This window comes from Buteo buteo, chromosome 12 (genome assembly GCF_964188355.1).
Source record: "Buteo buteo chromosome 12, bButBut1.hap1.1, whole genome shotgun sequence".
Taxonomy (NCBI): domain Eukaryota; kingdom Metazoa; phylum Chordata; class Aves; order Accipitriformes; family Accipitridae; genus Buteo; species Buteo buteo.
In genome coordinates, this window is record NC_134182.1 from 41,537,691 (window position 1) to 41,555,569 (window position 17,879).

The following is a 17,879-nucleotide window of genomic DNA, read 5'->3' on the forward strand; positions in this document are numbered from 1 at the left end:
TGCCCATGTATTACTGTAGCATTGTAAATTATCTTCAAGTTGAAAAAAAGCTACATTAAGTATCTCTCCTATACAATGTGTTCAGTTGTTTATTCCAAGTGTAATCTGTGCTTGTACAAGAGGCTTCTTTGGTAACTACTCTGAGGAAGTAAGGCTTGATTTTGTGAGGTGCTGAGTGCCCTTGATGTCAATTGGTTTTAAGGATGCTCAGCCTCTGGAAAGGGTGCTCTGGACAAGGCTTTAACCTCGCTGATAATAGCTGTAGTAATGAGAAGTGGCAAGGCAAAATTTTCCTGTTGGTGCACTTGGTATTTCTTTCACATTTCATGCCTCCTGTGGGAGCTTTCTCAGCCTTTTTTCATGTCCCTGTTCGTAATGACTCAAGCGTTCAAAATAAGTTTTTCATAAGGAAATTTGAGAGAAGCTTTGTCTTTTAGGACTTGCTTGTCATATAAGGTCCTTAGGTTAAACTTGTTTATATTTAACTAGCTTAGAATCATAGAGTCATTTAGGTTGGAAAAGACCTTCAAGATCATCAAGTCCAACCGTCAACCATGCCCACTAATCCATGTTCTGAAGTGCCTTGTCTACGTGCTTTTTGAATACCTCCAGGGACGGTGACTCCACCACTTCCCTGGGCAGCCTGTTCCAATGCCTGATGACCCTTTCAGTAAAGAAATTTTTAATATCCGATCTAAACCTCCCCTGGTGCAACTTGAGGCCATTTCCTCTCGTCCTATCACTAGTTACTTGACAGAAGGGACCAGCACCCACCTCACTACACCCTTCTTTCAGGTAGTTGTAGGGAGCGATCAGGTCTCCCCTCAGCCTCCTCTTCTCCAGACTGAACAACCCCAGTTCCCTCAGCTGCTCCTTGTAAGACTTGTGCTCCAGACCCTTCACCAACCTGGTTGCCCTTCTCTGGACAGGCTCCAGCACGTCCATGTCTTTCTGTAGTGAGGGGCCCAAAACTGAACACAGGACTCGAGGTGCAGCCTCACCAGTGCTGAGTACAGGGGAACGATCACCTCCCTGCTCCTGCTGGCCACACTATGAAAGATATATTTCCAAAACCTGCTGAATGATACTTTCCCAGGTGAATCCCTGAGTTGAGACAGGATTTTGTGGGTTATTTGTTGTAAGAATGATCGCTTTTTTTTCCTCTGAAACTCTTCTGTTTCCTTTTTTACCTTGTGGAAGATGTATAAATAGTTAAATATTTTAACTCTACGTGATGCTACTGTGTATTGCACTGATCAGTTCTGTTTCCTACTTTTCTGTGGTAGGAACAAGTTTATTTATATCCACCTCTTGCTTTTTTTGCGTTTATATTATTAGCTCCTCAAACAATGCTATCTTTTAATCTGCCTGCACAGTAACTGGTACCCTTGTCCATGATGATGACTTCTAAATGCCATTGCAATATAAACAATAAATAATATTATATTTAAATAACAATCATACAGATAGCAACGTACAGAAAAAGTACTTTGCAACCTGGTGTGCTTTCATACCCTCAGTGAGGTTTTGCTTTGGGTTGAAGCCTCTAGGCTGCACTGCAGTCTGTGGAAAAAATGAATAACACCATCCTTCCGTAGTGAAAAAAATTTCTAGTAGGACACCTACAAGTGCTGCGAATGCATGAAAATTAGTGATGATAAGGCCTCATCTTTGTTAACTTTGATCAGCAGGTATACCTGCCATGATGACATCAATGGGTACAGAGAAGGCAGGATCAGAAAGTTTTCATACCACAAAACCTTCAGCTGTCATTCCACTCCGCCGTACAAGAAGGGAGGAGAAGTTAATGATGCAGGAAAAATGACCAGCAGCAGCAGCTGGATCCCAGTGGCTTCTGCTAGTATTTTTCAGAAGGGGAACAGCTACAAGCTGCCATTCTCAGTTTTTTCCTGTGGAAATCAAGGAATGAAAAAGGAAATTACCTTTGAACAGATTCTGAATGCATAAAAGAAACAGATTTCATACTATGGCTGGTGCTTGGAAGTGCAGTTGTGGGATAATACTAATAGAAGCCTTCACTGGCTTACAGTTGGACTCGATGATCTTAAAAGGCTTTTCCAACCTAAATGATTCTATGATTGGGGTCCCTGCATCCACGCTAGGACTTAAGCAGGGGCAAGCTTGTAGAAATACATCTTTTTTTGGCAAATCATGCTTAGTAGCCTGCCTTTCTGTCTTGCCTTTTAAGCACAGTTCCACAAACTGCCCGCAGTGTGAATGTACTATACTGACGTTTACGTACAATTTCAATATCTAGTTAGATAGAGGCCAGTATTTTCCTGCTCTTATTCATCTTAGTGAGAAAACAACTTGGTGGTAATGTCTGTGGAGTTTATAGTCAATGCAAGTACTTACAGTAGGTATCTACCCTCTTGATCACCTGGGTCATGAATCTGCTTAAGTAGATTGGAAACTTCCTATGAACAGGGTTTGAGGAGCATAGGAAGTAGGATGACGAGGGAAGAAATTTAAGAAAGCCTTTCTGAATTCCTGAACAAATGAAAGCCATAGCAAGGATTAATGCTTATGGTATTCCAGGTTGTATAGGTCAGATGGAATAAACACTGATTTAAAAAAAAAATCCTATTTTGGGGCTAGTTCCTGTTTTGAATATATTTGCATAGAGATCCAATTCAATATCAAATTAAAATCAGTCGTAATCTTTCACTTAAATGAGAATTAACTGTTGACAGTAACTGAAGCATTCATTTGTTGTTTATTTACCCATCAGGTCATTCAGAGTTCTGGAAGAATGAAACTTACTGAGTGCTGAGCGTTTTCTTTTTCCATTTCAGTTTCCAGTTGTGGGTACTTCACATTTGAAAGCCTACCCTTTCATGTGAGAGCATCCTATGAGGAACTTCAGTCCTGATTTACAGAGTTGTTTACTTGCTGAACATGCTGACTGATGCCCGACAGAATTATACAAAAGCACTAAGGTATGTATCTAACTCACCCTAAAAGTTTGGGGTGCTTAGTTTCCTTTTATAGAGTAATTGATGCTGGAAGGGACTTCTGGACGTCTGTAGTCCAGCCCCTCCTGTTCAAAGCAGTTCAACTAGGCCAGGTTACTTCAGCCCATGTCCAGTCTGGTTTTGAATATTTCCAAGGGTAGAGATCCCACAACCTCTGTGAGCAACTTATTCTAGTATGTGACCACCCCATGATGAAAACATCCTTCCTTCCATCTAGTTGCCATTTCCTGTCCTGTGACTTGTATTCATTGCCTCTTGTTCTGTCGCTGTTCACCTCCTTTTTCTGTGGCTCATGGGCAGTATGGCTTTTAACCTACAGTATTTGATGTAGTCCAGGATTAGGGAACTTGACCGTATCCTGCAGGGATTTTTTTTCTTTGGTCGCAACTTGAGAGCTTGGTTGAACTACAAGAAGGATGGTTGTGGATAAGCCAGGGATGGAATCTGACAATGTGCCAGTTCAGTTCCAAGTCTGGTACAGGTATTTTGTGAGACTTTGGGCATGTCAATCCTTTGAAGTTTCAGTTCTTCATCTGTCAGATGGGGAGACAGTCACGTTCCCTCTGCATCTCTGTTTAGCTGCCAAGTTCTCTGTTAACTGTATGCATGACACCATGCGTACAGGTGGGGGAACAGTATTGCTGATTGTATATGCTGCATTAAAATCGACAATACTTTAACAGTGGAGAAACACATTCAGGAATCCAGAAAGGGTTTTATTGTGTGCTGGTTTTAATATACCAGCCAAATGGCAGTGGTCATGAATTTGTTGACAATTAAACACTTAGCATATGAAGAGTTGAAGGTAAGAACTTGGATGTATACACTTCCATCAATAATTCACAGGACATTACAGCCTCAGTGTCAGAAATTGTACCTCTGCACAGGATGACAGTATATTAATGAAGTTGCTCCAGCCATTACACTCCAATTGCTAATTTATTCATAGTTTACTAGCAGTGGGGAGAGAGGGGGAGAGGAAAACCCAAGGTCTGAGTTCAGTAGCACTTGAAACAAAGAAGCACGCTAGCTTTATTTGCAGCATTTGCTTTCTGAGTTGTGTATCTGTTTCAGCCTTGGTGAATGAGACCAGATTAAAAGGAAGCAAGTGAATACAGCCCAGATAAATTGACTCGAAGTAGGCCTTATCACCAAATCATTCCGCTGGAGCTGAATGTTAACAAAAGTAAGGCAATCATGTGTTCAAGATGATACAGTGAAACATGTTCTCATTTCCCTAAAAACCCACCCTAAGTTCGTAGCGTTTAATCCTGTGATTTGAATTGTTATTGTTGGCTGGTTCACATAGCTGTACTGAAAGGTGTCATCCCTACAGAAATGGTCTCCATGAGTTAAAATGTATTAATGAGATGAAGATATGCCAAAATACTGACCCGTTATGCTAGCTGCTGTATAAGCAGAGAAGCAAGATGTGGTGATTTCTTGTGTGCCTTTATTAACCAGTGTATTCTTGAAAAGTTTTACTAGTTAGGAAACATGGGCGAAGGACGTGATTTTTTTTAATCCATTTAGCTGTGCTAGTACACGTCTTGGAGAGGATGGCTCTGTCACCAAAGAGGCTGGGTGTCATCTTTACAGCATTGTAACAACCCTTCATAGCAGAAAAACCCAGAAGGTTTAGGAGTCTTTGTGGGTCAGAAACTGCAGAAGCAGATATTGGATGGATTTGGCTCATGCTGTCACTCAAGTATAAAAGAATTGATTACTTTGGAGAACTGAAATGCATGCATGAACGCACCCTCTCTGTCTGTCCCTGTCCTCCTGCACCTGCTTCTGGGCTCACCCCAAATGCTCAGTTTTCCGGGGGACCCGCCTAAAACAATTTAGGTAGGCAGGGTCCTGTTTCCCTTTTGTCCTTAACTGGCACTCATTTGCAGATATGTTGCAAAACTCAATATAGACACCTTAGAAATCAGAAAGTTGTGCCCCCCTAATTATTGTTTTGCCTGTAAAATTGCATTGAAGGAAGTTGTCTTTTGAAAGGCTTGCCAATTAACTTCATACAGATGTCTGCAGTCCTCCTCATTTCAGCAGCATTGTGCAAAGTACATGTTAAGCAAAATTTGATGTGCAAGCTAGTTCATGAAGTACATACGCCCATTTACATACGTAAAGGCTCCTGTTTATCTGTGTATGTACATTACTCGTACACACCAAATGTGGACACATCTGTTTCATTCAAAATGTGCCAGATTAGCTTGGAGAATTTATACACATTTTTAGCCTATAGAATTGTCAAGTTCATTTTGAATGCAGTGACTTGACGATCTTTACTTGAAAGCTAAACAGGCTAATTGGAGCTGTCAATAACTTCCATTGGCGATAATGCTAAGTAGCTGGAAAGAGTGACTGATGGGAGAGTGCTGTAGCTGAGGCCAAAGAGGGCAAAACATGTGGCGTTATAGGAGAACAAGATCCCACATGTCTGTGCAAGATCTTATATGAGTGGGCTCTGTGTAGTGGTGTCCCTACTGAGGGCATGAACAAAATCTTCCCTCTATCCTCAGTGCTGGGAAACATAAAACATTTTAGTGTGTGAAGTACTTTGCACTTTTGGAAGCAATGATGCATCCGTGATAAGATCTTCTATTCAGCAATCTCCTTGGACTCACAGCGTAGAGTGAGATTCCCTTTAATGAGTGGGCAATTGCGACAGCCCCTGCCTGATAATGGGCAACTCCTCACCCTGAATCCCAGAGCTGGGAAGAAATTTGCTTAAAGATGCAGTTCCCGATAACATGGACATGACTTGTACCTCTAACAGTCTCTTAATGAAGTGTGTAGTCAGTCCCGTGTTGAGTAATTGTCCAGCTGGAATGGTCTCTTACTTCTTGTTATCTTTAATTAAATATCTCTCTGCCTCGATAGCACTCGGGGATTACAGGTAGGCTTCTACCTTCTCCAGAAAAACAGTGCCAGCATTTTGTTTTCCACTTTGTCCAGTGGACCACACACCCAGCTAACACGGAGGGTAGTCGAACTGTTGTGGTTGCAACCATCTTTTCAGTTCAGTCTCCCAAATGTTGACAGCAGTAAACATCTTAATCATCTTTTGGCTATATCATGCTGCCAGCAAATTCTGATATATGATCATGCAAACTATTTGTTAGAGGCATAAACTAAGGAACTGGCACTTGGATAGAAAAACAGGGCTTGCATCTGAGGAGGAGTTATGCTCTAGTTAATCTTAGGATATGCAGTATTTGTATTGTTGGGCTGCCTGTTTATTTTTAGATTGGGTTTGCTAAGGCTGTTAGATGCTTTAAAAGCAATTAGAGCTGAGATTAGACATTTGTCACAAAACAGATAATTTTATAAATAAAAATAGTTACTTGAAGTCTGAGAAAAATTTAAATAAAACCTTAATTAAACGAAGAGGAAATGCATCTTGGTGAAGATGATATGCCTGTGAGAATAATGGTTGAAAAAAAGCTCAAGACATCTAAAACCAGTATTTGGGCTAGTGTGGAGTCCAGCTTGTCCTGGAGTGTTATCTGCCATCTTGGATGAGATGCAGAGGCTGAAGCTGGGATCACCGCAGCTGAGACAATCTGATTCTACGCTTCGAGTCGTATCAGCCTTCCTAGTTATAATAAAAAGCAAAAATTTTTTAGTTAGAGGCTGTAACAGAGTTGTGCCTTTGGTTGCACATTGGGGGAGCTGTCGTACGCATCGGCAGGTTACATTAGCACCTGATAAAAAGGGAGATGTTGGCAGTAAAGGCTTATGTGTGACTGTTGTGGCTGACGTAAGGTTGAAGTTGGTCGGGGAAGACACTGATGCGGGGCTCCAGCTGAATACAGACTCTTCCGAAGAGCTCTGACGCTTAGAACTCTTCAGCAGTGCGGATTGTTATACACAACGGCAACTTGCACAGGAATTGGGTGGCTCTGCTAGCCTTTGTGGATTTCAAATAAAGGCCACTCGTCTTCATGAAATGGAGGTCATCGCAGAAATTATGGGTCTATTATGGAAATATTTTGGGGAGGATTCTTGTTTTATATTCTGTCTGGATGACTGTAACTGTTCTTTTTGTGCCTGAAACCTCTAAATCTATCCAAGAAGTCTAAATGATTTTGTAAAGCCTTGAAAATGCAACTCAAATACAACCTAATGGCTGAGTAGATCAAGGGGAAATATAAAGTGCGATTTGCTGCCTGAGTCATGAGCGTTGTAAACGTGGATCTGGCAATACCTTGGACAGGCCCAAGCACCTCTTCAGTTTGCTTATTTTTTCTCATGTCTTTCTCACTAAAGAGTATTTTGAATAGACTGTGCAGGAGCAGTGCAAACCTTAGAGGTCTCCATAGGCAGAAAATAAGAAATTGGCCAAAGAGCATTAGCTCATTTCCTTTCCAGCAGTAGTTCTACCACCAATGCTACTAGGAGAAGTTATTCAAGGCTGTAAATCTCCAGTAGCTGAACAGCTGGTACTACAGGAAATTACAGGTATGTTCTTCTCTTCCCGATAGGCAGGTCGCGAGGGTTGTTGGTGTTGGTACATTTTGCAAAGTGAGCGGGCCATGTAAATACTACTTATTGTTGTTAATTTTTAAGTATTTGTGCACGGAAACAAACTGGTAGGCTGAAAGGCTCAAGACTAAAATTCCAAGCATACTTGACTATATGTGTGTGTGTGTGTGTGTATATATATACACACACTTGACATGTATAATCACAACTGTTGATACTGATCAAAAACTTAATTACACATGCACACATCCATTGACCTGGAAGAAAAACTATAGATCCCATGACACACAAACTTATTAGTATGGATAATTTATCTAGGTAACTCTTGGTCAGGTGGCAGGAAACTTTGCCAGTTGGATGAAGATCAACTGAGCACTTAGAACATTTCAGGTTTCTCTGAGCTGCGTGCAGAGACCTCGTACCTCTCGCCACTCTAAAGAAATGGATCAAAACCACAAACAAGCCTTTTCATCCTCCTTTCTTCTATGAGGTTTTATTTAGACTGATTAAAACTTTCCCATTTCTTCCTCTTTGGCAAATGTTCAAATGATTTTGTTTTCTATTTTATCAGAGAATGTAAAAAAAAGAGGGGGGGGGTGTGCACATTTATGCTGTGGAGTGAAAGCTCACTTGGTTTTAGCTCAGGTACTAGAGTTTTCTGGTTTGGAATTTGTGACATTTTCCATTACAGTATCACAGGATTTTGATGAAAACAAAATTATTTAAAACTTTTTTGTAGGAACGTGGGGCTTTTGAGTCTCAGTAAGTATATGGCAGTAGGACAGCTTATGACAGTGCTGCTTCAGCTCTCGTAGGATCGAAGGATCCAGGAAAAGACATCCCCTGAAAATGGGTACAGTTTCTTTAGACATTTCTCTCCTGAGTTCACTCTCAGATCTGGCAAAGTTTCAAATGGACTCTTCCTGGAGAATTATCAATACAAGGTGTAATAACTGCACACTTTAGCTTTTACCTTTATTAGGAAATTATATCATGAATAAATATGAATGCTAGCTAAAGTGATACTGACTGTAATGCAGATGTAGTTAATGGGGATATGGAAAAAAGTACTTTCAACATCATTTATGATAATTAAGTTCTGAATCTTGTTTGAGGGATGTGTGTATATTGCTAGCCAGTTCAGAGTAAAAATAGTGATTAATTATAATATTTTTCTTATGGAAATCGATCTCTGATCTATAGATAGTGATGAATTCTCATAATGGGACAAACAAAACCAGATTTTTTTATTCAGAAGCTTTGGGATGTTACGGTCTGGATGCAGATATAGGGGACAAAAAGTTGGCTTCTATGGATTGCTTTGTGGGTTTTTTGTTTGTTTTTTTTTTTAAATAGGGTTGAACTACTTTGCCCATCCTGTGTCCCAACCTATTTGCTCCAATGGAGATCATGCAGGGACCAGGTACTGGGGCTGGGCAGCGGTGACTTCATTTGGAATGGATTGCAGGGGAAAGCAATGGTGTTTTTATCTAAGCCAGGAATAAGGAACTAAAATAAAAGGGCTCAGAATCTGACCTTGAGTTTCATGCAATTTTCATTTTTGTTATAGAGTGGAATTACGAGTAGTAGTACACAGAAACCTCAAGGGATATGGGCTGTAAAATGCTGAGCAGGGTACTCTTTAGTCATAATGAGAAATATTTAAAAAATATTTTTAAAAATAAATAACTCATAATGGTTAGCTCCTGACAGACTTGATAAAAAGTACTTCCACCATTTTGGCATCTAAACTGAAGATTTGGGTGGGGGATTGTTTTCAAAATACCTGATGTCTGTGTAGCACAGGGAGAGGAGGGAGCAGCTGGCCAGACAGCACAACTACATCAGCTTTAGGAACCCGGGTTAAAAATGTTCGGGATCAGCGCAGTGCTGCCCTCTGAGAAGCCTGAGTTTGCTTTGAAACCACAAACGGTACGTTTGGGGGCGGGGGGGGACTCCCCTGGGGCTTGTCTTCTCTGCTGCTTCTGGTTAATGGGGCTAACCAGCGCTGACTTGAAGGAGCGCGCTGGGGTACTGCACTTGCTCCACATCCCTTTGACATCTTTCTGTTGAACGGGGTGGGAATTAATTCAAGCCCTCGTAAGCCAGCCAGACAAATAGCAGGAGGTGAAACGCTGTCGAAGCGTCGTACCCTGGATCCCACCGCAAGGTCTGTGGCTGAAGCCTGCTGAAATCCAGACCGGCGCTCTTGGCTGTCAGAAGTCACCGCGTCTGACTGGGGGAGAGCTGGGGGAGGAGAGGAGTTGAGAAGAAAAAAAAGGTGTCCCTAATTCTGCAGCTGCAGTTCTGCATTGCTTATCAAACTCAGTATTTTTCTGACTAAAAGGCACTTAGATTAAAAAAGAACCACCAAGCTGTTTTCAGTATGTTTACCTTTGGATTTAATGCATGCGATTAAATGCCTTTTGCGTGGATGATCACTTTGTACGTGTCCTTGCCCCCCCCCCCGCCCCCCCTTAACACCACTTTCACTTTTAATCTGCAAACATTCCTTTTCCTGTTCTCACCCTGTGAATACAGGGAAGGAAAAACAGTTTAGAATTTGCCCAAGAAAAACATGCAGGTCAGGTGGATTAGAAAAAGATCAGGTTGCCAGATACCCAGGGAACAGGTGTTTTGTTTAGTGTTTTACACTGTCTGCCAGAAAATCCACAATATAAACATTTAATAATCTAGGGAAGGCAGAGGTGTCCGGGAAGGGATGACGGTGGGCAAGGCAATACTGTGTCTTTAATTTTCTTCTCTGAAGGAAGAAAGTCTGCATAGCAATGACAGGATCACTTGTTCATGCCTTTAATGTGTGATCTGTTTTCTCCAGTGGAGGGCACTCAGTGTATCACAAACTAGAACATTAGCACCAACAAGCTCCAAAGCATCATCACTCTCTGGAAAGCCTTCTGAATTAGACAAGAGCTGCCTCTCAGCACAGCTACAAAACACTTTAAACCTGACCAGCTAAATGGATAAACCTATCCCGCGTAGCTTTTAAACTGGGGTCTCGCACAGCCCGGGAGGCCTGCCTGCTTCAGGAGCTGGGAAGCTGGAGGATGGATTGCTGTGTCTGGGAATGGCAAAAGGCAGCAGCATGAGAAGGGCTAGGTACCGGGAAAGATTTTTTGATTTCTCCCAGAGAAGTTGGGTTACCTTCATCGTCTGCTATAGCTTTTACTTGCAGATTGCCACTTAACGCTGCTGGTTCTCTGATGACTTACACAATGGCTCTCAGAGCTTAGAGTCCCTCCCTACCCCCCCACACGCTCCCCCCCCATCCTTCGTCCTGTCTTCCCCACCCCCAACCCCTTCCCTCTCCTTTCCCTTCCTCATCCCCAAAATTCTTGCTTGTCCTCTCTAGGGAACTTTGTGTGGGTTACTGGCATGCACGCTGGATGGCGGTGATGTGAGTGGCAACCGTGCTGTGACATGAAGATTCTGATGGTTTAAGAAAAGAGACCAGTTTTAAAAAGAGAGAGAGAGGCAAAGGGGAAGCATAAAAGGAGAGAGAGAGAGAAGAAAACAGCTGGAGAAAGGAAAAGGAGGACGTTTGTTGATGACAAAAGGATGGGTAAGTGAACTTTTCTTGTTTGTTTGTTAGCACAGCTGCAGCCGTATCGTATATTTTTCAGTTGGATTATTAGCTGTTCGAGAGGGGGAAACAGTCTAAACAGCAGCAGCGCATTCCTTTGCCAGGTGACTCACTGTACTTGCTATTGTATTTTTAGATCATGTATTCCCACACACACACGCACATACACACCTTTCCTCCTGCAGTGGTTTTATATGTAATTAATCTGTAAATGCGTGCACCGAGTTAAGGACTGTAGAGAGTACGTTCACTGTCTGTGCAACCCACCCACACACCTGCACACGTATAGATAAGTACATGTATGCATGAGGCTCGCTGACACAAAATTTCTTCTGGGTTTATATTCATATTCGATGAGCCTGTAGTGGTATTATTCAGGCTGTCAGAGAGGACTGTTAACACTTTGCAGTATGTGGGAAGCAAAGGGGAGGGGGTGATTTTCTTGTATAGGTGGTTTTGAAAAGGCTTGTTTGGTCTTTGAAAAGATACCCCTAATATTGCTGCTAGATTTCCAGCAGTCATTTGCCAGTCTTATTTTTTCAAGTGTGACAGGTTTATTTCCCTCCTTCCTTCCCCCCCCCCCCCCAACCCCCAAGTCTGTAACAGCCAGAACATATTTCTAGCTGGCTGCTGCTGGCACATAGGCAGTAGCAAAAGATGAGGATTTAAATTAAAAATCTAACAATTAAAGTGAAAGGCAGAGACACATAGTCAGGGGCATTTTAGATTAGGAATTATTTTGCAGATTGCCCCTTGGTTTAAAATTGGATTAAATAACTGCAGCACAGGGTTGGTTTTGTGTGTGTGACAAATAGTAAAGTAATTATTTATAGAGGAGATACCAGCCCTTAAAATATTTCCTGTTGGAAGAATGCATTTTAATTCTTAGCAAGATTGCAACTCTGGACAGAGGCACCAGTCCTAAAATTATTACAGGCTAAGGAAAGCGTGCGTATGTATGTTGGGTTTTCTGACAACCCCTCCACCCCCTTTCATAATTATTCAAAGAATGTGGAAAATGTGCCTGTCCTCACATAACAGCACTGCTACTATATGATAAATTTGACATCTCAAATGCAGAATCTTAAAATCAGTAGAGCTGTGGAAGAGAGAGGGGAGTTGAAATAGAAATATATCCCTTAAACTTTCTGTGTTTTGCTGCTCCTAAGGCAGTGTTTATATGTAAGTATTTGTGTGTATTATTTTCACAGAGTATATAATGTACATACAAAATAGTAAATGCTTAGGTATTCAGCTGCATGTAGATAACTTTAAATGAATATGTGTTAAGACTATGATTCATTTGAAAGAAATATGTCTCTACCATTATCGTGGTTTTGGGGTCCTATGCTAGTGTCATGCGGAATACTTCTCTATAGGGTTGAACTTCGTTTCCGTGCATCTATTTACGTATTTTAGGGACATAAAGATAATGAGTAAACCTACTTAAACCTACTCTTAAAAACAAATCACTTGGTGCAAAAAAGTAAAGCCTTTACTTAGTGTCTAATTTTACAATAAACACATGTTTTAAAGATGGATCAAACTTAATGACAGGTAGATTTCTCACTTTTTGCAGTAATTTTTGGAGGAATTGGACTTGCAATTGCTTCTATTAAGGAACACGTTTAGCAGCACATAAATACCAGAAGCTTTGGCTCATTTCCTTTCCAGCACTATGGAGCATTCAGCACAGTGACTTGACAAATATGTTTATTGTTAAAACCTCAGCATCTAGCGATAAGGATATACCAGCTACACTGAGAGATGATGTACAGGAGAAAAGCGAATAGAGAACAGGCTCTTGGTCCTTCTAAGGGATCATAAATCACACAAAAGTAATTGAATAACAAGAGTAGTACTGGTGATGGTGCGGGGTAGGAGAGATGGCAAGCCAGAAACTCAAAGGACAGGAATTTGCACGACAAAAAGTGCAAGACAGGAGGCAAACAGGTTGTCTTCAAAATCCGCTGCTTCACTAATGCTTTATTAGAAACCCCATTGACGTTAGTAATCTGTTGGCGATTTATCTTAATAGCTTTACAATGCACATTTGTTTTCTCTTTAATATTGTAGGTTTCCATTTAATTAAGCAGCTGAGAGGCATGAGTGTGTTGTTAGTGCTACTTCCTATGGTGCTGTTTGTTATGCTTGCGGGGGCTCAGCGAGCTTGCCCCAAGAACTGCAGATGCGATGGCAAGATTGTGTACTGCGAATCTCATGCGTTCAGAGACATCCCTCAGAATATTTCTGGAGGGTCTCAAGGCTTATCGTTACGGTACAACAGCATTCAGAAGCTTAAATCAAATCAGTTTGCGGGCCTGAATCAGCTCATATGGCTTTATCTTGACCATAATTACATCAGCTCCGTGGATGAGGATGCATTTCAGGGGATCCGCAGGCTGAAGGAATTAATTCTAAGCTCCAACAAAATTACCCATCTGCACAACAAAACATTTCACCCAGTCCCCAACCTCCGCAATCTGGACCTCTCTTACAACAAGTTGCAGGTGTTGCAGTCTGAGCAGTTCAAGGGCCTTCGTAAACTCTTGATCTTGCATTTGCGGTCTAACTCGCTGAAAACGGTGCCGATCCGAGTTTTCCAAGACTGCCGCAACCTTGACTTTCTGGATTTGGGCTACAACCGCCTGCGGAGCTTATCCCGTAATGCTTTCGCTGGCCTTTTGAAGTTGACAGAGCTCCACTTGGAGCACAACCAGTTTTCTAAGATCAATTTTGCCCACTTTCCACGCCTCTTCAACCTTCGCTCGATTTATTTGCAGTGGAATAGGATCCGGTCTATTAGCCAAGGGTTAACGTGGACTTGGAGTTCCTTGCACAACTTGGATTTATCAGGAAATGACATTACAGGGATAGAGCCTGGGACCTTCCAGTGCCTCCCCAACCTGCAAAAGCTGAACCTGGATTCCAACAAACTCACCAACATCTCTCAGGAGACCATCAATACGTGGATCTCGCTCATCTCCATCACTTTGTCCGGAAATATGTGGGAATGTACTCGAAGCATTTGCCCTCTGTTTACTTGGCTTAAGAATTTTAAGGGAAATAAAGAGAGCACTATGATATGTGCAGGCCCTAAACATATCCAGGGTGAAAAAGTGAGCGATGCTGTGGAAACATATAATATCTGTGCTGAAATCCAGGTGGTGGTTACTGAGAGATCGTACCAGCCACCCAAAACCCCCCCGAGACCTGTCTTCATTCCTAAACCCACCGTTTCCAAACTTGAAAGCAACCAGCCGACGTCTGTTACGCCAAGCCCTTCTGCAGACCTCCCAACACCTGGAGTGGAACCAGAGTATGAGCACGTTTCCTTTCACAAAATCATCGCTGGGAGCGTGGCCCTCTTTCTTTCCGTGGCCATGATTTTGTTGGTTATCTACGTGTCGTGGAAGCGCTATCCAGCCAGCATGAAACAGCTCCAGCAGCACTCGCTCATGAAGAGGCGCAGGAAAAAGGCCCGAGAGTCTGAAAGGCAAATGAACTCCCCTTTACAGGAGTATTACGTGGACTACAAGCCAACAAACTCTGAGACCATGGATGTATCGGTTAATGGATCTGGGCCCTGCACGTATACCATCTCTGGCTCCAGGGAATGTGAGGTATGAACCATGATCCTCCTAAAACCATTTCAGCTGCTGGGAAGGCGAGGTAAATGTTTGAAGCTCTTGAGGTGTCTCTAAACGCTAGAAAGATTAATGAGATTCTTTTGCTTTTGGGTTTGCTCAGTATGAAAGCTTATCTCATTAAATAACAACACTCGGGGAAGTGATGGTGATTATTTTGAATAATTCAGACATAAAAAAAATAGATGAAGTCGAAGTAAACAACTATGATAAAGGCATCTGGAGTGTTGTTCTCCTCCTGTTTGCACCCACTTTATTAGCAGTGGCTACAAGAGAGTCTCTTTTTTAAGGTATTGATAGAAACAGAGGAGTTTAAGAACCTTTTCTGGTTTAAAAATAAATACGGAAACCTCCTTACTCTAGACCCCATGCCAAATCTTGAGGGGTTTATGGCCTATTTAAAGATAATGCCAAAGATTTTCTGCGTTATCTGTCTGGTTCACAAGTAAACCGGGGGACAACAGGACTGCAGCATCACCTTAGAGTTAGGCACTTGGGTGTTTTCCTGGAGAAGCAGGAACACACAAGCTGCCTTACTCGCTCTTCTGAGCTTGAGCCTTGTAAAGGCCCCAAGTCAAACAGGACATTTGCAAATATCTGGGTTGGGAGAGGGGGATTCTTGGGGGTTTTTTATTTCATTTTAGTGATCAATGAAGGCTTAGCTTGAGAGACGACTCTACTGGAGTCAAGAGCTTCACGTGCTTAAGGCCGTGTTATGATTTTGACTCAGCAACATGGGAAATAAAAATAGGAAAAGCTCTCAGTGCTTCTTTTGTCTGTTGTTCAGCTTTGGCAAGAAAATACTGTGGTTTTTTCATTGCCGTATTGTCAATGACTCTATTAATGCGTACGTAAGAAATGTTTTTACTTGTGACTGCCATTGCTCATTTATACCTGGTGAGGAGGATTTGCACAATTACATTTCGGTACTTGTTACTTAATCCTGCACGTGATGTGGTATGAGGGGACTACTACGGTTGATTTTGCTTCCTTGGTTGTGGACATCCTACCAGAGAGTGCTTAATGTGCCTGTTGAAACTTGTTCATCTCCATTTATGCAAATTGGATTTGACTATGGTAGATTTTGACCAATGTCTTTGACAGCCAGGTAGTATGAAAGGTGTGTTAAAAGTTCAGCAGTGTTGAGCAGGCTGCAGTTCTAGGATCCTGATTTTTTAAAAAGTGGATGTTTTCACTTTCTGACAATAGGGCATCTTTAAGATATTTCATATTTTGCACCTGAATTCCCTAGCTGATTTTGGACTACAGAGCTAAGGGGAAGGAAGAAAAAAAAGGGTATGTTTTGGGGTTGCTTTCTCTGGAGCAGTGTTGTCTTCAAAAAAGAAAACCACCTGTCATACCCTTGTCATTTCTACCAGTACCGTGTGAATGAAGGTGTGGGGTTTTTTCTTTTTTCCTGCTAGCAGTATACAAAAAAAGTAAGTGATGCTAACAAAGTTATTTTGATTTTCACTGGCTGTCACAAGGAGCATTAATTTGACCTGAAAGGCTGTCTCCTCTTCATGCCCAAGTTTAACACCACCGAAGTTTCATTAGCTTGAATAAAATGCTGTTTAATTTACACCAAGATGATATGGAAGACAGCTGAATCTGCACGCCATAGCTGAAAGTGCATGTAATGAAACCATAATCTGTAACGGAATTTGGATCATGATCATAGTGCACAGAAGACAGGGAATATGTGATGTTGTTTGGGAGAAATTTGGATCATTTGGATTATGGCAGATAAATAAGAAGTTGAAGAGTCCTCCCAGGTCTGTAACAGAAGGTCAATGTAGCATAATTTCTTCCTGTTGATGTCAATTGTTACACACAGCCTTAAACACAAGGGGACCCCAGTTCACCTGGTTTCCAGGTGCTATCGCGCTACCAGAACAATTTTGTTCCGCTACTCTGTTCAGGTTAAGCTGCCGCGCAACTTTGCAGAACTCAAATTGTGTATCGTGTTGTCTGTGGGATTCTTGGTCACGGTGTAAATCAGAAAGGCTGTACTGAACATGATAGTGCTGTCCCGGGCTGTGACTGGTAGAAAGTACACTCTGTATTTGCGTGGTGATTTAGTATGCCTTGGCTATTAGTACAGAAGACTTCAGGAGACAGAAAACAGCAGATCATTGAAGGCACATGTAGCAACCATAAGCACCCACTGAAATACTATCTTCAGCTTGGATTTAACATTCTTCGTCTCCATAGCTACAAGGTTCCACTTGCAAAAGGATAGATATGCACTGTACAGTACTTAAAAATGGTAAGAAAAAAAATCCTTGTAGTGTCTTCAGCAGTGAAAAGGTTTTATGTTTGGGGAGTTAAAAAAGAAAATGGAACATCTCATTATTTACTAATTTACCCAGATGTACATACTTATGGGAAAATTATTAATTTGTACAAGTGAGACATAGCTCAGGCCTGTCTTCCTGTCGGTCTGACTTGCTCATTCACTGTGCTCAGCCTGAGGTTTCTCCCAGAAAGGACCACTTAGAGCGGAGAAGAGTGTCTGGTTATCAAAAGGAAGGCAGGCAACCTTTCAGAATTCATTGCTTATGAGTTTACCGATTGTACTTTTTTCAGTAATATTTTTCAAATGATTGTCTGCTTTCACACGTCTACCCCCCCACACGCCTGTAAGGAGCTAAGTTGTCCAAAAATTGTGTGTGTCTTTCAGGGAAGAAATAATGGCTTAGTTCCATTTCAACCTGGGGAAGATACCTGCGTGTACTCTGTTGATGGTGCTTGGCTGGTAACGAATGGTTTCTGAGCGTGGCCTAAGGCTGTGTAAGCCTGCCTGTTAAGTTGACAGTGATGATTTTGGTTTTAGAAGTATCCAGCTCATCTCATCCATGAACCACTTGTTTTCCATGGCAGAACTGGCCTTGAAATAACACACTTAGATGTTTAGGCAGGTTCTTTTTTTCACAGCAGCTACGCATGTGAGCAGGGCTGGGGTTTGTTGTTAAGTTCGGTGAGGTTTCTAGCATATAACAAAGCAACACAGGCGTACGAGAGCTGCCCTGCACTGGGTCCTTATACTGCAAGTAGGGGAGTTGCAGGTATGGTTTGTATCGCTGCTTTTTCCAGTCCGTGCTTTATGAATTATTTCTTGTACTACAGAGAGAGAGC

The 17,879-nt window shown here is 41.9% G+C and overlaps 1 protein-coding gene across 3 annotated transcripts in view; it reads left to right on the top strand.

Annotated features, from left to right (window-relative positions):
- The window catches only part of LRRTM4 (leucine rich repeat transmembrane neuronal 4), a 275,432-nt gene that overhangs the window by 38,560 nt on the left and 218,993 nt on the right, over positions 1–17,879 (top strand). The window contains exons 2-4 of one of the 3 annotated variants that reach the window (XM_075042122.1): positions 2,817–2,960; positions 10,864–11,073; positions 13,171–14,766. In XM_075042122.1, coding sequence (XP_074898223.1) covers positions 11,070–11,073; positions 13,171–14,723 — 1,557 coding nt within the window. In that variant the 5' untranslated portion in view covers positions 2,817–2,960; positions 10,864–11,069 and the 3' untranslated portion in view covers positions 14,724–14,766. Of the gene's footprint in view, positions 1–2,816; positions 2,961–10,445; positions 10,611–10,863; positions 11,074–13,170; positions 14,767–17,879 lie in introns of those variants that run through there. The other 2 variants (XM_075042120.1, XM_075042121.1) reach the window with 2 other exon arrangements.